The sequence below is a fragment of the Fragaria vesca genome, linkage group LG7 (genome assembly GCF_000184155.1).
Source record: "Fragaria vesca subsp. vesca linkage group LG7, FraVesHawaii_1.0, whole genome shotgun sequence".
In the NCBI taxonomy this organism is placed as follows: Eukaryota; Viridiplantae; Streptophyta; class Magnoliopsida; order Rosales; family Rosaceae; genus Fragaria; species Fragaria vesca.
In genome coordinates this window covers 5,034,252-5,059,122 of record NC_020497.1, presented here as the reverse complement: position 1 = coordinate 5,059,122, position 24,871 = coordinate 5,034,252, and the positions used below count along the sequence as shown (strand labels likewise).

General features: G+C 37.9%; 5 protein-coding genes across 5 annotated transcripts in view; 2 read left to right on the top strand and 3 right to left on the bottom strand.

Moving 5' to 3' along the window:
• The window catches only part of LOC101294118, a 4,764-nt gene extending 3,659 nt beyond the window's left edge, over positions 1–1,105 (top strand). Inside the window, exon 5 of the mRNA XM_004308327.1 lies at positions 85–1,105. Coding sequence (XP_004308375.1) covers positions 85–1,105 — 1,021 coding nt within the window. The remainder of the gene's footprint in view (positions 1–84) is intronic.
• Positions 1,106–1,859: 754 nt separating this feature from the next.
• On the top strand, positions 1,860–3,459 carry LOC101300092. The gene is made up of 4 exons (XM_004306734.1): positions 1,860–2,005; positions 2,152–2,248; positions 2,843–2,919; positions 3,031–3,459. The coding sequence occupies exons 2-4, from the start codon at positions 2,162–2,164 to the stop codon at positions 3,281–3,283; spliced, it is 417 nt and encodes a 138-aa protein (XP_004306782.1). The 5' UTR covers positions 1,860–2,005; positions 2,152–2,161; the 3' UTR covers positions 3,284–3,459.
• A 205-nt stretch (positions 3,460–3,664) lies between these two features.
• Positions 3,665–9,650, bottom strand: LOC101299803. Its single transcript, XM_004306733.1, has 7 exons — positions 8,759–9,650; positions 8,216–8,419; positions 7,481–7,548; positions 5,695–7,333; positions 5,442–5,605; positions 5,067–5,253; positions 3,665–4,976 (listed from the first exon to the last, which is right to left on the bottom strand). Exons 2-7 carry the CDS (start codon positions 8,367–8,369, stop codon positions 4,333–4,335), a joined length of 2,856 nt encoding a protein of 951 aa, XP_004306781.1. The 5' UTR covers positions 8,370–8,419; positions 8,759–9,650; the 3' UTR covers positions 3,665–4,332.
• Positions 9,651–16,020: 6,370 nt separating this feature from the next.
• On the bottom strand, positions 16,021–21,217 carry LOC101293829 (protein PAIR1-like). The gene is made up of 11 exons (XM_004308326.1): positions 21,153–21,217; positions 20,048–20,198; positions 19,617–19,764; positions 19,219–19,353; positions 18,858–18,910; positions 18,558–18,752; positions 18,218–18,313; positions 18,019–18,120; positions 17,875–17,924; positions 17,507–17,711; positions 16,021–16,242 (listed from the first exon to the last, which is right to left on the bottom strand). Exons 1-11 carry the CDS (start codon positions 21,215–21,217, stop codon positions 16,021–16,023), a joined length of 1,422 nt encoding a protein of 473 aa, XP_004308374.1.
• An 860-nt stretch (positions 21,218–22,077) lies between these two features.
• Positions 22,078–23,054, bottom strand: LOC101293532 (cytochrome P450 716B2-like; the record flags this gene model as incomplete). Its single annotated transcript, XM_004308325.1, has 3 exons — positions 22,078–22,377; positions 22,499–22,686; positions 22,994–23,054. Coding segments are annotated over 3 exons (549 nt in total), but the record flags the coding sequence as incomplete, so codon positions are not given.
• Positions 23,055–24,871: the final 1,817 nt, after the last annotated feature.

Sequence of the window (24,871 nt, the reverse complement as noted above, 5' to 3'; positions counted from 1 at the left end):
CAATCATCTAGGATGAGGCACCTATGACAAATAGACACGCCTTTGAAGCACTTGATAGAACTTTCTGTGACATAATGGGCGTAGAAATTCCATTCGGTGGAAAATAATGATTTTTGGGGGATATTTTCGTCAAGTCCTTCCTGTTGTTCCTAAAGGAACAAGGTCTCAACTGATTGAAGCCTCCATTGTGAAATCAGCATTTTGGGCACAAGTAAGGATATTGAGATTGAGACAAAATATGAGATCCATAAATGACCCCCAATTTGCAGAGTTTCTACTTCGTGTTGGTGATGGGAGTGAACATGTCATCGATGACGAAATGATAAGATTACCGGAATGCATGGTGATTCCTCGGGAAAGCGAACAATCTATCAACAAAATAATTGATGATGTTTTCCCCAATTTATCAAATCATGTCAACGATGCAAGATACATGGTGGACAGAGCATTGATTACTCCTCTAAACGATGATGTGGACATGTTAAATGAGAAGATTATCAGAATGTTTCCAGGTGAAGAAATTACAATATACTCATTTGACTCTGTGGAAGATGACACAAGAAATTTGTACCAACCAGAGTTTTTGAACTCGATCAACGCCGGTGGGTTGCCGCCCCATAAATTAACTTTGAAAACAGGTGCTCCAATCATGCTTCTAAGAAATATTGACCCAAAATTGGGATTATGTAACGGCACAAGATTGTTGTGTCGCGGTTCCTACCAAAACCTGATAGATGCTGAGATACTAACCGGACAATTTGCTGGGACTCGAGTTTTTCTACCTAGGATTCCTTTGAAAAGTCAAGAAACTGCTGCGCTACCGTTTCAACTAACAAGAAAACAATTTCCACTCAAACTGAGTTTCTCTTTGACCATAAACAAATCTCAAGGTCAGACGATCCCACAAGTAGGTGTTTACCTCCCAGATCATGTTTTTAGTCATGGACAATTGTATGTGGCGTTGTCTAGAGGAGTATCGAAGTCAACCACAAAGATTATGGTTAAAAAAGGCTCCGATGTTGGTGAAGAAGGCGTGTTTACTAAGAACGTCATATTTAAAGAAGTTTTGCTTCATTCGAACGCAAATGATATGTCGTCTTCATAGGTACCTCAATGCTTAACTGTGATTACAAAGTACATTATTTGAATGGATGTTTTTTATTACCATCTTTAAGTTTGAGTAGTTCTTTCTATTTGTAGGAATGTACAAGGAAATGGAGCAGAACAGGAGAAAATGTTTCGAAAGACATGACAATATAAAAATCGAGGACCAAAGTCATTATCTTATGTTATTGTTTTCCATTATTCGTTTGTAGTTTGAGTGACGACGGTTGACGAATAGATGGTTGAGGACTTTATTGTACGTATATTTGTATAGATGCATGTATAAGACCCTCTTTAAAGACAATATGTTTTTTTTCATGGTAATATGTTTTTTAAACATGTCTACCCTTCTGTTAGTTCATGCCATATAAATTGTACATATTTTAGTAGACCAATGAATGTTTCTGTATAAGTAATATGTTTTTTTTTTTTTCAAGTCAAGAATATGGTTGTAGGCATATGCAAAATTGAAATATATTTGCATTTTATAAGAGTTAGGGAATGTGTAACATTCTTATTTCCCATATGACACATAATAAGGTAAAAATAAATGACTGAATATACATATGCAAAACGTATTTCATGACGAAAAAAAACATACGCACGCGCGAGCGCGGTCCTTCCGCACGGGAAGGCTAGTAAATGAGAAATCGTTTTACTCACGAAAGACCGGTTATAGTATACGAGTTATTCTTCCGTTAACCAAAAAAAATGTTAAAAACTAAAAAGAACAAAAAAAAGGAGAAAGTAAGAACATACCCAAAAACATCAGTTTTCAATTCCGTCAGTTCTGTGGCTTTTCTCAACTCGATTTTGTCTTCCTCTGCATCTCAAAGCTCAAAACTCAAAACCCAGCTATTCCTCTCTGTAAGCTTCGACGTAGCTCGCTTCTCTGGGACTGGTAATTGTTCAAAACCTTTGCTTTATCTTCCTGCCTCAGTTTATTGGGCTTCTGATTTCTACGATATGATGATCTGGGTCTCCGAATTTCAATCAATCAAAACATGTTGGCGTTGTTCATGGGGCTGATAATGACTGTGGCTGTAGGAAAGGTTCAATGAGCTCCAACACGACTGAGACGAACAAGGAGGAGAAGAAGAAGGGTCCTCCTCAAATTGTTAAATTGAATAAAGCTTTGGCTTTGGTATGATGATTTTTCCCTTATTTTTTATGTCAACCATGAACTGTTTTCTGTGGTATATTGGAACTAGAACAATGAAAATTGCATTTGAGTTGTGATGATACCGAAAGATGGGTTGTTGAGAGAGTTTTGGTGTGTGTGTTTTGCTTGCTTGAATCTTGTGCAAATTGAATGAGCTCGAAAGAGAAGTTGTGTTGTTAAAGATTCTGTTTTGATATCAAGAGATATTATTCTCGGAGGAGTTGAGTGTGTGTGCTTTGCTTGAATCTTGTAGCAAATTGACTCAGCTCGAAAGAGAAGTTTTTTTTTTCTTTTCTTTTGAGAATCGTTTTTGATTATGTGTTGCTGGTTATTCAGTTTAGCCTTTTATGTATGAAGTCTTACCATGGTGATTCAAAAATCTTGTGAGGTTAATAATGCAGATGAAGAGCAGAAACATCACCTTGTGCTGTCATAATTTGCATTTGAACAGTAGCTATGGTGCTAGTGGTGTTATATTCATGTGTAGATGATTTTCATGCCTAGGACACAATGGTGTCCAAGTACACGGAGTTGATTTCAATTCTAACTTTATGCACGAACACCGCTAATGTGCAGGCTGAAAAATGGGTTAGTAACATGAGTAAACTACCGGCAGAAGATGAGTCTTTTGAGACACAGAGTCGACCTGCTAGGTGAGTTCAGTTATGTATTATCTTAGGTGTTAAAAGTTGATTATGTTTAGATGGTCAGTGTTGGATTATTGGGTTATAGCTGATTTCTACTGGCACCATTATGTTTTGCAGGCTTGGACTAGGTGCTAAAGTTTCCCGTACATCCACATTTGTGCCTTCAGATGATCCCGTTGAAAGAAAGCTATATTACAAGTTGAATGCCCAAAAGAGAAAAGCTGCCAAAATCGCAGAGGAGTTAGCACCAGGTGCTGGTGATGATGACTATGAAGATAATGAAGACAGCAGAACCGGTGCGTTTGAGAAGAAAAAGAGAGCAGCTAATCCACTAACCCCACCAATAGGGAAAAAGAAAAGGAGAAAGTGAGTATCTCACCATGAGACAATAGCTATGTCATCTTGTTGAAAGTGAAAAGCTTTGGTTCTGTTCTTGTTGTAGCTGATGCAATTTTGTAGTAGACTTGACGATAAGTTAATGAAATATATTCACGAGAAATGTTAACTTTGTGAGTTATGGATGGGCGAGGCAGATGATATGCAGTCCTCATTGCATTTTGCTGATTTCCATCTATCTAGTTGTTGTCTGTTTCTTTCGGTCATAGATCTAGTTGTTTCTGGTACAGGCGGGTGCTGGTTATGCGTTGGTTCTGTTAGCATTCCTGAATAATAATACTGATTTGTGTGACTGAATTCTCCAAGTGAAGTCATTGTTTTTAAGGATCGAAAGAGCAGATTGATTGAAATCGATGAACAGTATATGTAGTATAAAATGGATTTCACTATTCCAAAGTCACAGCTTGTTCATTGCATATAACAAACATAGTGAACTCTCATTATTTTTCTTTTGTAATTACAACCTTACAACCAGTCAGTCACAGGACTTGCAACTCACAACTTGTTATGCTCGCAACCTTTGCAAGTACAACAGCAAAACAAAGGGAATACAAAAAGGCACAAGAAAACACTAGTTAGGAATGACTGTAATCAAGCCGAACGTAGAACACACTCTCAAACTAAAACAACACTCCAACCTATACAGGAATTAGGAATCTACATTTAGAAGCACAACACTACATTCTACCGCCTCAACGTTGAAGCATCTGATGAGTTCTTGCAAGGAGACTTTGCAAACTTGATATCTCTGATCCTCATCCACCAGGGATGTTTCATCTGATGCCTGCTGCCCGCAACGCTCCTTAGCAATGGGGCATATTCTATACTATCTACATGATTTCAGTTGCAGAGTTACAAAGCCATGTCATATTGAATCCAGGATACTCCAGGAAAGCCATGTCTTAGAAGTTAACATGCTGGTGCTTATCCCCTTGAAGAACAAAGAATGGCTTTGCCTTCAACTGGCTCAGCATGCTGGTTTGAGTTGGTGTCCAGTATGAACATGAAGAACTGTATTCTAATTTACAGGTTGAGAATGCTCTCTGTATCATTTAGTTCATCAGAGACTAAAGCAGCTTCACTCTTGGGACTTCCATCTACATAGCTTAATATGATGTCTTCGATCAAGTCTTGGAGAATGACTTCACCCATGTCAACACCAACAGTTTCAGTATCAAAGCGAAGGTCCATCCATGCTCCGGTTCTTGACAAGTCTTTTGCCACTATCTGGTCCAAGCTATGAGGCAATGGAAGTGGAAGGAGATGCCAGTAAACTTCTACCCAAACCTCGTGTATAGCAGTCTTCATATCCGGCACTGGCCTTATAGGTTTCACCGATGATACCCAAGGGAAGCAACCATAGTAACGCCCACACACCTCCACTAGAACTTCATTGATACAGTTGACAAGGAGCTTCTGGTCAGAGCAGAGCGAGTTAGGACAAACTTCTATATCATCACACAATGAAGGCTCAATAGGTTGGTCTGAATAAAGCCACTTCATGCAGAAGTCATCCCAGTTGAAGCCAGAGGCTTGCATAACTTCTTTTACAAAATCATATATTAGTTCCTTCTCTTCTGTACAAGTTTTTGCAGTGTTAGCTTCATCTATGGCTGAAGATTCGTGATCTTCAAATCGGATCTGCAGGGGTTGTATTCGTAGTTCTACTGCAAATTAATAAATGAGTTAACATTAGATACACATATTATGATAACCACAGGACTCCAGTCAATAAGATACTTGTCATGAATCTTTACCAGGTTGAGAAATGGTTTTTGAAGGGCTAATCTCATCCTCTGAGAATAGTGGATCAAGAACTGAAACAGGACTTGGCCGCTCTGGTATGCCGATGGCAATGTCTAACTCTTCAACATGTTTGGTTGTTGGAGAGCTGGATGGGGATGCAAATGCAGAAGATGGCCCTGGACTCTCTTCATAGAAATCCTGAGAGACAATTATGATTAAGACAAGCGACAAATAAAAGATATTCTTTGAGAGGGCTTCAACATAGAGAGAATTAATCACTTCTTATTTTCTATTTGAATTTCCAATTAGGACTCATCTTGAATTATAAATATATATATATATATATATATATATATTATTTTCTATGCAAGAAAGTATATTATTACCTGATTTAACCATTTGGAACACTTTTCATCATCCACAATTTCAGTCATGTTGCCACTTCGGTCATCCCTGGCAATGGAAGAGTCACTTGGTTCTGAAGGAGCATCCAGTATACTTTTTTCTTCCCAATCTACAATTGTAATATCTTTTGCAATATCTATATCACCTGCAATTATTTTAGAAAATGATGAATATCAAAAAGTGTAAAACAAGTACAGGTATTTTTAAAATGTTCAAAAGCTGAGAAATCAATACCTTCAGGATTCATCTCATCTTCAATGGAAACATGGCTTTCTTCTGCTTCACTGTCATTAATCAAATCAACTGAGGTTCTCGGTAAGGAATTAGGAGGCTGTACTTCACAGCCAGGGTTGTTGTCAGAAATAGATAACCTATCCTCTAAGTTTTGTGCTACTTGACCTAGAGGACTGACATTTTTCTCTTTTTTAGGAGAGCATGCATTCTCATTGGCCTTGCAAACTCGATCGCGAGGAGATAATCTCATTTGTGCAGTAACAAACCCAAGCTCCGAGTCCCTTCCGGGACTTCCCCTAGGAGACACATTGTACTCAGGGAGAGAGAGAATCCTTCCCAAGGTCTTGGTGAAGTGTTGTCCTGAGAAATCTACACCTGCATCTCCATTGCTCAGCATCTCGGAGAGATGCTTCTTTGCCTCAATATAGATGTTAGATACTCTTTGATTAGGAATTCCTGGTTCTTCATGGTTCAAATTCATTTCAGATTCTTTCATTTTGCCGCTCTTGTCTGCTCTCTTGATACCACCAGAAGGTCTAGCAATTCTTTCCATGTAGAAGTGATCTTTACTAGGAGAACTTCCAAACTTTTCCTTCACACTTGCTTTGTCACCCTGTCCCAAACTTGGATGCTCATAGGGCAATCTGTTAGAATTTCCAATGGCAGATACCCCATGCTGTTGCTTTCCCATAGCATTCTTTAGTTTCCTTTTTATTTCAGAAAGAAAAAAGTGAGAGCCAACCTTTTCATTTGGCCCTCTACTTCTTACCAAATAATGGGACTCTGGGATCTTTTTACTTTCGGTTTCAGAATCCTGTGAAATTGTAGGCCCAGGCTTCAGAATGACAATTCTCTTAGAAGCATCAAAGTTCTCATTGGCCTCTGCTGGTTCCCTTTCTTGAGGCTTGCTCTTTCTCCTGAAAAAATATCGCTGTTTACGAATGACAAGCTCCTCAGGTTGTTTTGGATACTCAAGTTTCTCTGTGGAGTTTGACTCTGTAACAGCCTTGGATTCTTTATCTTTCTCTCTTTGAGAATCCTGCAAGTTCAGGACATACTTTGCTAGAAGTGAGTTTGGATCTTGTAAGAGTTTCAGAAACAATTCCTCATCCGAACTTAAGGTCTCAAGTGCATCCATTAGTTCTCTGAAGTGCTGGATTTTCTGATCTTCTGTGAGATGCTTCCCATCAGTTAACTTCTGATTCATGAACTCCTTGATTGTCACACATAATTTCTCTTCAAAATCAGAATGCTTGTAGTTTGACTTGACAGGAGTCTCTCCATTTGGATCATGATACTTTTGATGGATCTGGCAGCCTACCTCTTCCATTATCTCTTCTACACCACAGTTACTTCTAGATTTATGCTCTTGTTTCTGATTGCAAGAGCATCCAGGTTCCGAAGTCTCAGAACCATTCAAAGTATAGGTGTCCATATCCTGGCTTTTCCTACGAGTCTTCTTTGTCTTTTTATGGTCCATTCTTGTCCGGCTTGCATTGGTTTGGTTACTTGCTACTTCATCAGAGTTGATCTCTTTCTTCATGTCCTGCTCACTGAACATTTCTTCTTCCATAAGTTTCTTCACACTAGGCTTACAAGCATCGCCAACCACTGTTGCTGTTGGGTCCACATTGCTTTCCTGCAACAGTTAAGTAAGAATCCATTAGTTCTATCATCAGTCAATTAGTGAGCAGATACATGTGGTAAGCTCCATTGTCACAGAAACTGGCTTTTAAGTTTCAAATCCAAGTTCAGTTGGATATGCTTATAACTTGATCAAACTTACAAGGGCGCCTTGAAGGTTCTCATCCAAACCACTCAACACCTCAAACTTGTTCCTTGGAGACCCAGTACCTGCACAAAGAAAGTATGATTCAGATACAATGTGGACATTTCCTTTTGATGATTTGAAAGACAAATTTATTAAATGTCAATACCTAACTATAAGTCAGAGTAAGAAAAGTCATTCACATAAAAAGTTGACTATGGCATCTTGTGCATAAAACAACTCCCAAACAAAATTACCACTGAATTCATTTCAGCCAAAAGAAACTGGGCAACAAATTGCACCAAAGAAAACATAAATTCAACAAAAAACTGGGAATATTGCCCTTTAGATGATGTGAAAGCAGTGTACTTGAGATTCATGTCTAATTGTAAGTCAGACTAAGAATAACTACTAGATAAAAACACCGACTACGACAGTTTATCTACAATATACCCCAAAATCATTGAGCTAGCTCATTTCAGCCTGAAAGAAATTGTTGAACAAATAACATAGAAAAATACACAAACTTCAACAGTATGGAAAATTGCCCTCTTTGATGATTTGAAAGCAACTAAACCAATTCCCAATAATAAACCAGAGTAAGAAAAACTCATTCAAATAAAGATGTGAACTAGGACACCCTGCAAAGTCCCCAAATAACACAATTACTCCTAAATTCATTTCAGCCGGAAGACTTCAGGCAACAGATAGCCGAAAATGCTAATTTCCAATTAAAAAAATCCGACTTCTTACCAATAGCTTGCTTGCTTCCATGCCTCTTATCAGAGATCAACTTCCAGGTGGGGCGGCCGTGTCGAAAATCAAAGATGTTGATCAAGCCCCACATACAGCCTAACTGATCTTTCTCATACCGAATAGTGCGTCTCTGGGACTTCTTTGCCATCATGAATAATTTTTATATGGTCTTTTTCATCCAAAATCTGTCAATAACTGGCTCTGATTGAAATACCAAAGACAGAAAAGGAGAGATCAATAAAAAGCCTTTAAAGATATAACCGAGGAATTCAGTTTCTTGTTTTCTTCTTCTCTCAAGTTTCACCCAAAAACTGATAAAGAAATGTATTTCCGAATAGTAATGTGGAGGATGAGCGTTATGAAGATTATAGAAATTAGTCCATAATTAGAAACATGACTCTTATTTGACTCATATCGCAGTGAAATTCAACTCTAGGAAAAAAATCATTCCAGATTTAGTAAGCAAATTAGTACTATAAGATGAAGAAAAACAAAAGATGCAAATAGTATTGATGATAATGACATGCACGAACCAATTACCTCAAACTTTCAGAGCCCCTTGAATTCACTACAGCAGAGAACAGAACAAAAGCAGCTGGAAAACTCAGTTGCAGAAACCAGTAGATTCCAGTTCCAACTCCTCAAGTCTTATAACAGAGTGGAGCTCAAGGAACCAAAACTTTATTTGGATGGCAAGGAATCAAACGCTTCCCTTTTCCACTCAAAAAGCCTTAAACGGCAACTCAACATTCTCCACAAAAAGCTCAAACAATTCTTGCAATTTGGTCTTCCTCACCTACTAGGATGATCACAAAAGAGTCAAAACTTCATCGAACAAAACTAAGCAATGATGTTGGGATTTGATCATCAGCTTGAGAAACACAGAAACCCAAATCTCTTCGATCCACAAAATCTTGAAGTTCTGCACGATGGAATAGATAATTGATCCTAGATAATTCAGACAACTCAACTAAAGAAGCATGCGCTTTTGGACCTCCGCTTTTTTTTAATTCAAAAATTTCTCTTACAAGGTCAATGCTGCTCCCATTGAGAACTATTCAACAGAGCACAATGCAGCAACCAAAGACCCTCAAAACCAATCCAATTGAAACACCCAAAAACCAACAAATAAACTCTGCGGAGTTCAAAGTTCAAAGTTCAAACCCAGAAAAAAAAAAAAGCAAAAGATTTTATTTTTCTTGCAAAAACCAACTCTTTTTCTCCGGAGAATTTCACCCAACACCAGTGTGAGGAAGAGAGACTTTTTAGTAGTGGGTATCTATTTTTGACAGCTAAAAAGAAAAGCCAGCACCGACCCACTAATTTTGGTTAAGTAGAAGTCTCAAACATACAGGCAGCCATTAAAGACTGAAAAGTGGAGAGAAGAAATGAGAGAAGAGTGAAAGACAAAAGCTTTAACAATGTCGTTGGTGTTGGGTGGAAGAGAAAGAGAGTATAAGAAGGAGTACGTGAGAGTTGGGTTGGGATTGATGTTTGGGTGGGGCCGAGGGACGAGAAGGGAGGCTTTGTATGAAAGAAAAGAGTTGTCTGTCTAGCTCTCTCTCCGATTGTTGTTTCTGTACTAGATGGACTCTGTAACAGTAGTTCCATTTCCAACCATCATCATCATCAAAGTCACCACTAACCTCCAGCTCTCTCTCTCTCACTCTCTCCCTACCACTTTTTGTGCTGGCGGTAGAGGAAATGTGTCTGCTTGACGTGTACGCTTGTTAGAGCGAGGGATTTTTCAGAGCCTTTGGGGTCGGGTTAAATTCTACCGTAGTTGCCGACGGAAATCAGTAATTTCTTAAAGGGGTCCCATAGGACACTAATTCTCAACCAAAAAAAAATTGTAAACTGATTCTTATTGAAAAGAAAAGAAAAACTGATGATGGGGTTTGTATGATGGTAAGAAATTAAGGATTCGATCATTAGGACGTGGACGGCATGGAGATTTTGGATAAATCCTCAAATTTAAGAACTGCATGTCGTCAAATGTTGTTAGAAGAATTAAAATATAGAAATCTGCATCGATATATCTATATTTTTAAAAAGAAAGATACTCAGAGATACACTAATCGTATATGTCGCATAGATATCAATCCTTGAGAAACGTCAATCCTTTCACATATTATATATGCATGACAGTATAACAATATATAACCAAAGTGAAAGAAAACAGTGGTAAATCCTCTAAAAGGCGGGAGGAGGCCATGGTCCTCCCAACTTAAAGATTTCTTTCTAATTATAGGATAATTGTATATTTATTGATATTAAGTTCGAGAATTTTGTATGTATTGGCCTCTCGGTGAATCCTAATCCTTCCAAAAATTTGTTACAATTTCCGCCATCAGTGATTATTACAAGTTAGGAAAAGGTAAATTTCATTCTACTAATCTTTAGCATAACTATCAGACTAGCAATAACGTCTTAAAACAGTGTGAGCTCTTTACTTGTACTCTTGTAGCCACGAATGTGTTTCATTGTACAGGTTGGCATGGAGAGATGCCAACTGTTGTTTATTTTTTGTTTGGAAGATGAGGAAAAGAAACTCAAATTTCAGATGTCACCCAACATTATAAATGAGATCTAAAACCCGTCTTCTTAAATAGCGGAGGATATGAAGTAAAATAAGAGACAACGTTGTAAATGTGAGAATAATCAGTGTCAGCGACTCAGTAATTTTGGTTTGTGCAGTCGAAATGGACCATATATATCATTAGTTCATTACTGACCTTACTGAATGCAGTGACACATATGCCCCAACCGTCAGACTGTACTTACTCGTGTACCTGGTTTTGATTGAAATGGAAATGCTTTGTTGTAACTCCCCTTACCAACCGGTTTACATCCTAAATTTTGGTACTCATGAGACATGGAGTTGATCATACCATGCCCTTCCTTTGTTTTGAATTAAAGGGAAGAAATTATGTAGAACACTAGTTATGCCATTACTCTTATTTGATCCCAATGATAGTACTTTTCTCTAGCATTACCCCAGTATTGATGATTGAAGTTTAAATTCAAAGCACACCCCCTCCTTCTAATTGTAAGTGTCTAGGAAAGTTTATATGACACCAAGTATAAATGAGAAGGCGGGGGGAGTTAATCTTCTCCTCACAAAAGATATACGGTATATAGTTTAGACATCGATCATTAAAGATATGGTCTTTAGGGAAACAATATGTTTCTCTAATTCTTTAGATCAGTATCAAATTATGACCATTGATAGAGTTTAAATTGACAACAAGCTTGTCATGGTTGCGCTCGGGCAATCATGTCTCTTATGCAATGTGTTAAGTTGTAATTTTGAATTAGCTAACCGACATTTCAAAGTATTATTGGTGTAAGATTTGAAATATGACACGTAATTTTATTGTTGTTAAATTCAGTGCCAAGACCTTGAATTCCTTCTATCTATGTTGTCTTATGGAATTTAACCTTATGGAAAACCTTGGATCCACTACCAGCTACCTCCCTGACTATAAACAAAATACAGGACAAGAAACTCTTATGGGAAATGCATATGTATATACAGAAATGAATTCGAATTCAACTACTAGGGAGGGCAGACATGCATAAGTTTATGAGATACCAAAGGTTTTGGGAATCAAATTTGCCAACCAGCACCGGTGTTAGTCATGTATGACCAGCCAATCAAAAAAAAGAGAGAGAGAGTAGAGAGAGGGAGAGAGAGAGAGAGAGAGAGTGGGAGTTAATTGGTTGGTCATATACTGGTGCTGGTTGGCAAATTTGATTCTAAGGTTTTGTCCATGGTTGCATCTTGCATGTGAAGATGGGCAGTTGTGAACCCAAACGCCGTATTATGCACAGTTCAGGTTAAGGTCCTACAAAATTTCATGAATGAAGCAGTTGGGGTCACACACAACCTTTACCAATTAACTTCAATGGTGATCGGTTTCATTGTCTAATCAGAAGGCCCAGAAGAGACAAAGGGCTATAACATCACCCTCTACCACCATGTTTTATTTTCAGATAGAAACTTATGAATCTGGTAGGGCAATTTTGATTAAAGAATGATTATGCAGCTAAAATATGATCAAGTAGCCAATTGCGAATGAACACCAACACTTGGGATTGAAATGGTTCTCATTTTATTAGCTAATCTCTTACTGTGCCATCTTCTTTAGATCGGGGGTGGGTAAAAACTTGCCTGGCAAAGACCTTTTAGCAATGACAATGGCAAGAAGCAGACAAATTTCATGAGGTTTTTCATTGATGAATATTGGCTCTTGAGGACAACACCTAAGTTTTGGAATATGTTCGAAATTGGTTATTTAATTGATTCTAGAGAGCAAGGTGCTTACTTTGTGACGCAACTGAAAGGGACTTCTAAGAGAAAGTTTATCACCAAATCTATTGTTAATCAATCATATACATTGAAGTGCAAATGCAGATGGTGATGGAAATTGACATATATGTATATGGTTTTTAGAGTCTTGTACAACACGTACTTTGGTGTTTGTTTTGAACTGTTTGTATATGGATCATTTTTAATCATCAATGTTCTTAACACTTGAGTCAATTAATTAAATCAGAAAAAAAAAATCAGATATTTTTTTTGAGTAAAATGATTCATCTTTATACAAGATCACGGCTGTAATGACATACTACAGGGTTCTTAAAAAAACCAGATCTTAAAATCATTTCAGAATTTTATATGCAATGTAATAAAAAGTGAAATTCAAGTTATTAAGAAATAACAGATAACGAGTATATTAGTAACACCTACAAATGGTCGGTAGGCTGATAATATATTTATGATCGATCAAATCTCATAACAGTAACATAGAACTTAACTTAATTATAATACGGAAAAAAGTCAATCATAATATGATTAATATGATTTAAGTAACAAAATCTCATTGTTAGAGATAAATGTGTAGTTTACAACAAAATTTCTCTTTCACTACACCATATCATGCACTCTTAAGTTTGACATTTATTATTTAGCTAGCTAGATATGTGACTAACCCTAAATAGCTGTCTCTTTGTTTTGTTCTTGCCAGTTCTTATGTGAAAACCCTTTTGACATTTACAGAGACACACTTCCAAACCTGCTCTCACACATTAACAAATAAAAAGTGTGCAACACATTTATATAAAGGGAGTCAAATGCAAACTGGCAGAGAGAAGAGAAGAGTGACATGAGGAAGAAATATAATACAGAATTACAGATGCAAACAATGGATAGCAGCTTTTGTCTTGCTTGCCCTCAAAGATATTGAGAATACATAGACTTTGTGGAATTGACAGGACCACAATGGCACTCATTATGGTTTCATAACACACTCATTTCAAAGCCACTAAAATTGCTGTGCATGCAAATGGAGACAGTGGGGGTGTGTCATGCATTAGTATTAGGGTTTTCATTTCACCAAATCATGGTTGCTTAGAGATGTCATGGTTTGTTTTGGTGCAGCTTATTTATTTCTTGAATTGGTTGGTTACTGATATTGGTAACAAGTTCGATTCGATCTGCAAATGATTTCTGTATGCTTAAAACTGCATTGTTAATATTTGTTGAGATTAGATTATCACAATGGTCGATAATCATTATTTTACAACAGCCAAATTGGTTACTTACGTTTGTGTTTATCTGATTCGGAGGTTATAATGCAAAGCTCTTACCAAATGATCGATGTCACCTAGCTGACCCTATAATGGTTCCATCTCTAGAAAATTAACATAGATTGAAAGCAAATTAATTGTTCTATATTAATACAGACAGAAGGAGGAGGTTAGGGGATGTTGATGTTTATACAAACAATAATTAGGACTACTAATATTTTAGTAAGAGGCATGCTTATGAATAATTTCTATGTTGACATTGTGTTCATCGGTCTGTTCATGTCTCTATTATATAAACCCTAGATCGATAACCTTAGAAATGGAATGAAGTATTTAGAAGTTAGAAGTTAGAAGTTAGAAGTAGGTAGCTAGGCATTTCGTTCTGTTTGTATTGTACTCCTGCAGTCCCACTTGTAATATTGCTATTGCTATACCAATTGAACGAGTTTTGATTTGAAAGAAAGAAAGAAAGAAAGAAAGAAATTTAGTACCTAGCTTTATAAAAGAGTAGTGTGTTGTTGTGGCTATCTCATTTGATGACTTAAACTAAATCATTAAGGAGTGGAAATTATTGGAAAGCTTCTCTTATCACTATCATCATCCACCTAATTTTAACACAATCTATAACACAAATTAAAAGCACCAGAACCCTCACTACACATGCACTTCAATAATTTTAGAGCTGAAAGGGAAATCGAAGAACATGGAAAGGTGCAATGAAAAAGACTCAAAAGACACAAGATTTGCAACACAGACTTAGTTTTCCTCGCAAGCTTAGTACATATTTATGTATCAATAATTATGTATTAAGTGCAAGGAAAACTAAGTCTGTGTTGTAAATCTTGTGACAGAATTTTCAAACCTAGGGATCTGGAAATTCCCACTTCTAACGACCCGATCTCTTTAAGCATTGGATGCTCTCTCTCTTTTTTTGAGTACCCAATGCCTTCAAAAGAAAAAGCTTCTTTAAGTAATTGCACAACACTCAACTTAATCCCTGATTAGAGGACGAAACCTGGCTAACCACGAAAAGCAGTCACATAGCAAGTATCAGAACCATGTATTGCGAATATATATTAAACACGAACCCTCTTACGACACCCTTAAACTGATCCAAATAAAATGCTGAGGAAAATACAAATACGACTTCACATGAAAACTATATAACTGCATGGACCTCTTCACTCGTTATCCAGTTGTTGCCATTGTTTTGGGGTCACTTTTGTGCATTACAAGAGATTTTCTTGATAGGTGGGTTCTTCTGATACGATTCTTGATAGATGGGTTTCTATATGTAAACAGAAAATATGGGATTATGGGGAATGGTGGTCTTAAACGGTAGTTAAGCTTTCACGAGGTAGCTTTCACCATCAAGAAAACTAAACTAACAATCAATAATGGAGAGCTTAGCGTTTGATGGATTCTTAATGATTTTCCTAGCATCATAGTACAATCTAATCTCGTAAACCAATTTAGAAACACACAAGAAATCACAATCACCCTAAACAGACAAAGATGTCAAAAAAGGAAACGAACAAAGACAATGTTGTAGTAGCAACATTCCACCAATCCAATCCAAATCACTGGTCCTTCGCTCAATAGAATGAAAATAAATTAAAGAGCATTTTCATTATTTTATATAATTTTCAACCAGCTCTTCGAACAATTTCAGATTAGAACTTTCAAAGTGATGTTTACTTCACAACCAGAAAGAAAGAGTGCAAAAATGTTAAGAGACCTAACTTCTAGGAGGGACCGAGGTCCTTAAAAATCATAATCATATACTTCTAAATAGACATGATGATTAGTTAATGGTTATTGATTTTTAGGCGATGAAAGAAGTGCTTGGTACTACATTGGTAGCAAGTTCCCACGTGCGGGCTCCTACCGACAGAAATGATATCTAGCTTTTGTGAAACGAACCAGACAGAAGGACCAAGCTAGGCATGGGGCTTTTCTCAGGCCTAAAGCCTTGGGGGTGGCAGGCCGACCCTCGACAGCATTGACCCTTTTATAGTGAAGAAACGTGCACAATCATCTGTTTGTATACAGTCATGTATGTGTAGATGGTCCTCATTTTCATCTTCGTATGTGACGAGATGATAAACACATAAATGTATACAACCGATGATTAGGAACTCACTCGGGACTAGGCTCGAGTATTGGCCGTGCGGAGAATTGCCAGACAATAATGGGTCTCTTTGACCATATTACCAGTTCTTTACAGCGATTGAGGGATGAACCCAAAGTTCTAAGGCTATCAGTGTGTCTCTCAGGACATCTATAACTGCTACTCTACTAGGAGGTCGAAGGATATACCAATAGGGCATGGGGAGAAACATACCCCCAAAGCAATCAAAGGATTCAAAGCACATAATGTTGGAGTCATGGGTTAGGACACAAAGCACATGGGAGGAGCAGACTGCAAGCATCTGCACACATAGCAAACAGCACTCTATCAGTCAAACTGCAGTGTCAAACACAACGAATATATGATTTACTGAGCATCTGAAACCACGTTACAGTTCAAGAGCAATTTCGATCATCACCTTTTAACCATGATGTAGACTGTGTACTTGTGTAGTATTACAACAGTTCATCATGGTCAAAGGTGGTAAGCAAAATTGTTCACAGGGAAGAAAGGAACTTTGTAATGCCTGCACTACCACAAATCGGAAGCACCAGAAAAAAGTGATGTAGAGTTGTAATGTATACCTTCAGTTAATAATTATAGGATTACAGCATCTTCTCTTTCGCCTCCTCGCCCTCCTCAAAATCCGTTCTGTCTCTTGGTCGACCTCTTCATTCATAAAGTTCTTTATGTCTTCAAGGAAAAGAAAAATGATTACAGTTGATTTTCAGCAAAAAGATCATGTACTTGCACAAGAGTACGCATAGTAGACAGATAATACACTACAATCCAAGTATATCATGTAACTTCTTGCAAAACAACCAGAAGCAACAGAGCTAGACATATGTCGTATATTCATATCCATGGCCTGTCAATAATGAGAAAAGTAAAGCCTGTAGCTAAACATTTTATCATTCCCTATAGTTTCTATTGGTTTGGCCCTCAATTCCTGAAGAAAATACTTATACTTGGGTTTAATTAGTGACTACCAACAAATTCATGATTATCAGAAGCCAGCAGCCATTAACTCCCTTAAAGAGGCTCTTCAGGAAAGTCTACTAGTTTAGAAGCTATTCTTTCTTTGAAGTGCCTATTTTTGGTCTACATTCCAAATCATTTCTAAAAATTCTATTTAAAGCTATGATAATAAGTCTTTGGCAAAAGCAAGACATGACACTCATCAAAATTAGATAGGTAAGGCCCAAATGCTAGTTTGACCAACTACCTGTTCCTTTCTCGTCAAGTAAGCATGAAAAACCTCCATCAATGTCCTCATCTGATTCAATGATAACTCTCTCTCTTTCCTGCATCATGCATTGCCATCTCACATGAGCCATATATAAGTTCAAATACCCGAAATGAGCAAATATAAAGTTTTTCATTTAATGCTTAAAATTAGTAGGGAACTTTGCTTCAATATCAATAAGAATTCAAGACAAATACACTCGGTGCATATCTATTAGTAAGTCTATCACCTTAATACCAGAAACATATTTAGGTGAGACCTCTTGTTGTCTATTTCCAAATTAAAAAGAACGATGAGAAACGAATAATTAAAGGGCTACCTGTTTCACCGAGGTATATCCATTAGGTTTTTGTACTTGTGGGGGCACCCTTTGACTAGAAGTAGCTTTTCCGGCTTTTACAGTTTTCCAGCCTCCTGTTTCTGTCGCTGTAACTACAGCTGCTTGAACATAAACCTTTGGAGGTACAGTTGAGGGTACAGTTGAGTGGGAATCAAGAGCAGGGTACTTAAGCCTCTCGGACTCTCTAACAACACAAAAATGAAACTATCAAAACCATGGAACAGAAGTGCACCCCTATGGTGCAGCTGATGAATATACAAGCTCACTCAAGGAATAACAGGAACAAAAAATGGTTTCCTATCAAATAAACAATAAAAAAGAATTAAAAAAAAACTTTACTCACATACTTCTTAATAGGATGTGGCCTTTTTTCTGGAACAGAGTGACAGGCAGCACCCTGCAATTTCCAGATATGAAAGGTTTTATGATAAAACAAATCACATGAGTGCTTAAATAAGTCAATAGAACATCATTAGAGAAGTATGGATCACCTTTGGTGATGGTAAAGAAGGTGTTTTGTACTTCCTCACATACTTTCTCACATACTTCCTCTTCTGCGTCTGCTCCACTTGTGGAATAGAAGGGGCAGCAGCCTACAGATTATCCAATACCAAAGGTATTCAAATCACAACTAATAGGGTATGGGTGCTTGATGAGGTTGATGAGCAATAATTAGAGGAATGTAATCACCTTTAGTGCCTTTGGTGAAAGTACAGATGGCACTTTGGATGTTTGGATGGGGTATGTCATCTGATTCTGGTATGTTTGGATACTGCAAAGAAGTTTCTGCAAGCAAAAAGATGAGGGGGGATTAATTAACAATCAGATGTATGCCAAATTTCATATGTTCAACTGGACAATGATATTCAAAAATAGAGCAGAACAACCAGTTCTTTTGGCATAAAGAGCAAATAATCAGTTATCACTTTAGCTTATACCAAAAAAAAAAAGAAAAAGGGTAAGAGCTAAAATATCATAATCTACTGCGTTAAGCGGTTGCATTTTACATTCCATTATACATCCTGCATACCTGCATTTCCTTGATGAAGGAGCTGTGTATATTATTTTGTGAACTCAGCACGGATGCTTCAATCTTTTCTGGTAAGGCTGAAAGCACTAAGAACATCTCCTGTAACTTATCTTGATTTTCATTTTTGCTCAGTTGCTCCGACATAGATTTGATACCAACATCAAGGCTGGCTTTGAGATCCTCTTGCCCCTTATTCTGCTTTTCCACATATTGGTTGAGTTAGCAAGTGCAAAATCTTGGATGCTTGAAGCAACTAAGTGAGTAAATAAGAATGTAAATTAGGGATTGTAGGTATGTTACCATTAACTGCAGCGAGCTGTCTTGAACCATCAACTTCTGCTGTATTGCTTCCACTGAATTAAGAAAGAAATTTAATTATATACGATGGAAATTTTTTGACATGTCATATAGTATAGACTCCCCTATTTCACTTCACAGGTATCAATCAATCAAATATAGTATCCAAATGGAAGGTATCCTACAAAATTTTTGTTTCAATTTGATCAGTTACTTAAGCCCTCTCACATTAATATGAACATTAATCTTCAGAGAATAGGAGCTATGACAACTTCTTATGTTGATTAGGCAGCTTACAATCATTCACTAATATACTTTCTCATCAGCTCATACATTTCAATGTGTTAAAGAATAGATTACTCACTCTCCATTGAAACTTCTTTTGTTCCTTTCTTTACTTGCATAACATCACTCTGGACAGAATCCAAGATCATTCCAAACTTGCTCAATGAAGTTTCCATCATCCCAATACGATGTTCCAATTCCTCACTGATATTACCTGCTCAGGAAGATAAAAGAATTTGTCTCCCATTAAAATGCAGCCGCACATACAATAGACCTTATGGTCGAGCAACTAAACTACCTTCATTCGGCGCAGTGTTGTGACTTTAAAAGCATGGGTCTGTTATTATTACCCCCTCGAAAATTCAACTACAGAATCCTTATTCTTTGTCAAATACCATTACTAGAAGTTCTTTTTTCTTTCCTTTTTTTTTCTTTCTCTAATAATACTTATGCCATTCAACTTTGTAAAAACCTTACATCGATTATCTGAACCAGAAGCAGAACTCCACTTGCGCGTGAGATTGTTGGAAGGTCTTGACATCTGCATTTGACTCTCTTCACGTGCATGACTAATCAGGGGTAAGCGAGAAATTTTCTTCACAGAGTTCTCCCGTTCTTGAGACCTCTGTAGAGATATGAACACAAGCAATAATTTAGGACTGCCAGAGAAACCTATGAATGAGATCAACTGATTTTAATTAATGCACAGACTTCTGGGAAAGAACAATTTTAAATAAATTGGTCTCCAGTTAACAATATGAAAGCTGCTCAAACTTATATGCTTTTTCAACTAAAACCATTCCTCATAGAGCACTAAAACCATTCTTCATAGAGCCAAATTTACTTGATTGAATGTCAGTTTGTCAAAACAAAAACAATGAAAGTATGGTGTAAAATAGAGATTCTACCTGATCTGTCAAAGCGTCAAGAGACGTCTGCGAGAGCTGAGAAAACATGCCATACTGAGATGAGAGTCCCTGAGAAAATGACTGTTCTGATGGTTGAGATCGAAGCTGAAGCTGCGAACCTTGTGGTCCATGTTGCACAGAATTTGATCTCCTGCAAATCAATGAGAAAATCAGCACAAATAAAGGAGATTTCAGCAATTCAATCTATTAGCCACATCATCTCACATATTTGCTATCTATTCACATATGCGGAGGATTTGATCTCCCAAATGTGCATATTGACTAGAGCAATTAACATAGAAATATAATCAATTTGAAGCACACATAACTGCTTCCCTTGTGTTCAGTTTCATGTACCATTTTCTTTCCATATCAGCAAAGCGAAATCGAACGTGAGGCAATGAATCAAAAGGCCTATTTTAAACAAAACCTTTGGATCCAATCATCTTAATCTTATCAGTTTTAACTGGAAGCGGTAGAGATTGAGATCCATCTAGTCAGGTAAAGCATACTCTCACACTTTCTCATGTATCACAAATCACATTTTACGGAAGACAAAATTGAAATCAAACTCACAGTGCGCTCAAATCAGTGAGAAATCCTGATGATAAAAATGTGCAGTAGTTCCGAAACTTGATTTTTCCGCAATTTCTCCAAATCCAAACAGATTCACTAAGCACACTAAAAAATTCAAGAAAATTGACCCGCAGGAACAAAAAAAAAAACTGAAATCAAGCTCAGTGCGAACTCAGATGAGCTAGAAAACCTAGATAAATAAACGCTTGAGATCCAAAACTTGATTTCCTGAATATCATTCCTCCATTTTCTCGTGATCCCAAGCGAGCGTCTAGCTCCGGATCGAGCCTATCAAATTCCAGTCAAATTCAACAAGAAAAACTCGCAAACACAGATCAACGAAGAGCCTATCAAATTCCAGTCAAATTCAACAAGAAAAACTCGCAAACACAGATCAACGAAGTACAAAATTTAAAATCGGTTAAATTTAAAATCGCACTCTCCAGATTTTCACAATAACCAAACGAAGCACACTGCGATAGAGAAAAGGACGCGATATTGAAACAAAAGAGCGAAGCGAATTTCGAACCTGGAGTGAGGAGGAAGGACGGAGATGGAGCTGAGATCGCAGGCCTTGTTGATCTTCAACTTCATTTCGCTCCGGATCGGATCGGCGAGGTTTAGGTTTTGAGAGGCGCGGAGGACGATGCGATCTGGATCGGAGCTGAAGGCTTGAGATTGGGAGAGAGGCGGAGGCGTGGTTTAGAGTTTAGAGAGAGAAATGGAAAGGAGGCATCTCAAGAATTTGAAATTTCTGAGAATTGAAGAGAGAATTTCTGAGGGGAGAGGAAAAGAGGGGATATTTATGGACGGAGGCGGGCGGGAAGAAGATTTGGTGCTTGGGTTGCTTGATGGGCCGAATCGTGGGCATAGGCTTGGACAACCAGGCCCAACTTTGACCCAATATCTGGATTTTCTCTTTTATTTTTACTTTTCAATACATGGATTATCTTTTATTTGTTCTTCAATTGGTATTTAGACTAAAATGTTGTTGAGATCTCCACATAAATAATTCAATTTTTTTTTTTTTTGGACCACCGCACATTCGTGTGGTAGTCTCAGTTTGGCAAATGGCGACGGCCTCTGGCTTAGTGCACGTTGGGTTTAATTGCACAGATATATTGTACAAGTTTGGTTAATTAGGAGGATAAATGTGTTCGGGATGGGTACTACCCTTTCTCTCATGGTTGAATGTCGGGGGTTGTGCCGTGGCTGCGGGTGGAGATCCGAGTAGGCATCAGATTCATCATGAAATATTTTACAGCAAGTACCACATTTGATGTACTTAATGATAATTTTTGTTGTAATCAAAGTAATGACAACATTCACGATGTTTATTACAAGTTTTTGATAGACTTACATATAACACAAATGACTTAATCATATACATATGATAGATTGTACTTTTCGTTATTCAAACCAAATAACAATTACAATACTTAACACTTACACGTTTATGATTTACGAGAAAACAGATGAAGGGGAAGTCCATGTGTAGTATAAGGAACCAAGTCCGCTACCATCTTCTCGTCAGGAAAAACCATCTCCCACTTGTATCTTGTGACCAGGTTGTAGATGAAAACCAATATCTGGACTCGAGCGTTTTCTTTTCCGGGACACATTCGAGGTCCTCCACCAAAAGGAACATACGAGAAAGGAGGTGGTCCTTGTCCTTCAAACCTTGACGGATCAAACTTGTGAGGATCTGGAAAGTATTCCGGGTTCTTATGTGTGGAAAAAACAGTCACATATAACTGCAACCAAGAGCTATGAAAATGAGAAATAATGAAGAAAATATAGATGCTCACGAAGCTAGATGTATCGAAATAAAATTAGCTATATATATATATGTAATGTCATGTCATGTGTACGTGCCTTCGTTCCTTTTGTAATTAGATATCCCTCATACATGAAGTCGGTGATGGCTTCCCTAAAAGTTTCATTAGCTGGTGGCTGCAATCGTAATACTTCACATACCACGTTCCATGTATAGTTCATCTTCTGTATGTCCTCCCAGTTGAGCCACTCTCCTTCATCTTTTGATTCTGCAATCTCGGTTTGCTCTGCAACAAATAGTTGTACATGGATCCGTCATCTTTTTTTTTATTATAACCATACACGCGCATGGATCCATTGTTCCATTTCAGTACACGCTACAGTATCAGTAAGTCCCCAGTAACACTACTCATTTTCATCATTTTCTCTAAACATATGCCAACCGTAACACACCCCATCATTTTCTCTCTCAGTAATTCTTGTGTGGATCGTAATGATCGTTGGTACGAGCATATGTTAGTGATAATTAGATAAATAGCTAGTTGATGCAGCTAGCTAATTAGTTAGATAGAATTTGCTATGTATATAATGTACCTTTAAGGACGGCATCATAAACTGCAGGAAGCTGTGATAGATAGATGACAGTGGCCACAATGTGTTAACTATTGTGATATAACCGGAATGTACTACAGCACCCAAAGTGTTGGCGATGTCCACTTCCGTGATCTCTTCTCCATCGCTAAACTCCTACAAGACGAAGGCAGACATAAGATCTTGCGGAACATTCGCTATTTGTTCACGATCAATCGAATTCAGATTCTGAGATCTCTCTTCCTCTGCACAACCAAACTCTCAATTTCCTTCATCTCATTTTCCTGGATGCTTTGATGGCTATGTTGAACTTGGTGCCCGGCAGATCTACTGGCAGTGAAACCATCCCCGCATGTAGATCCCCAACGTTTTTCTCTAGCTTGGAAATTACTTCTGGATCGTCGATGTTTAGGAAGAGCCTGCAAGAAAATTCTAAGCTATACTTCTTTGCTAGTGACTGAAACATGATCGCTTCCTTTTGATCCATCTTCGAGGACCAATGCGTATCGAAATGGTGTTTGGTGACCTGGTCCATGACGGCTATATTGTTTCGGACAGCATCGAGCTTGAGAAATGGAGACAGGAATTTGGGCATTCGGGAGGCCTCTCTGACTGGAAAAAACTTTCGGAAGTGGGGAGGCCGCCAGATCTTGACCAGATTGTTCTCGTTCGAAAACAGGAACTTGTTTCCGGCAGCGGTGCACAGGATTGCCATAGATTCGCCGAGCAACTATGTCTTGAACACCTTGCATGAGCCATCGGAGGAGTACTTCTTCCTCCGGTCTGCTACAAACTTTTCAGGGACACCGTTTCTGGCTGTGCGTACAAACTCCAAGGTTTCACCTAGGGCTGGGCATGGGCCGGGACGGATCGGGATTGACGGGCTGAGATTAGGGTGATCCCGATCCCGATCCCGATCCCGAAATTTTGAATGAAATTTTGAATAGGGACAGAACGATACAGGATTAACGATTTTTAGAAGTGATCCCGACAGGCTCGAATCTCGTTTGGAATCGGGCCCAAAACGAACAAAAAAAGTAAAAAATAACAAAAAACCAAACATGCATAATATTGTTTTTGGAAGCAAACTCAACAGAACCTAAACACAGATGCATGTATGCTTCCGGTTCCAACCTGCAAGTTTCTTCATTCAATTCAACCATTCTCAATTCATCATCAACTGATGCATAACAATTAACAAAGCCACATTTCACAATCACAACTTCACAGATTGGAAAACTCATGATACGGAACACAGATATCATCGAAGGCAACATACCAGAGTCAATTCCATCAAATCTTCCAATTTGACTAAATCAACACATGAACAACACCATGAATAATAAGTCATGTTCACTAAGGCAGTGGAGACGATTTAGAATTACCGAGTTCCACAGAGACTTGGATTAATTGATGCCCAGAGAACAACAGCGATGCCGGCTCGCCGCGAGGTCCAATCTCGAGTTGGGAAATCGGACCAACGATGAACGATTCCGATTTGAACTACTCGGCTTTGAAATTGGAGAGGCGTGAGTAAATCTTGAATATTTGGCTGCTGAGCTAGATGGCATCGTATTAGAACTCATCAGAAACAAACCCTAACCCCAAAGATTCAACCTTTACCGAAAATCAAAGAAACCCAGAAGATCAAAATTGATGAGTTTTGGGGATTGTGATCGGGGAGCGACGGAGAGGTAGAGAAAGTTGGGGTTATGGGGTTCACGATATTGATGCTTCTTTGATCTCACATATAAACTAAAGAATTAACCTTTGTTTAGTCCCTAAGGTTTACACAACTCATCTACTTAGTCCTCAAGGTTTAAAAAACATCTATATAGTCCTTAAGGTTTTGATTTCTCATCTAGAAGGTCCAACAGTTAC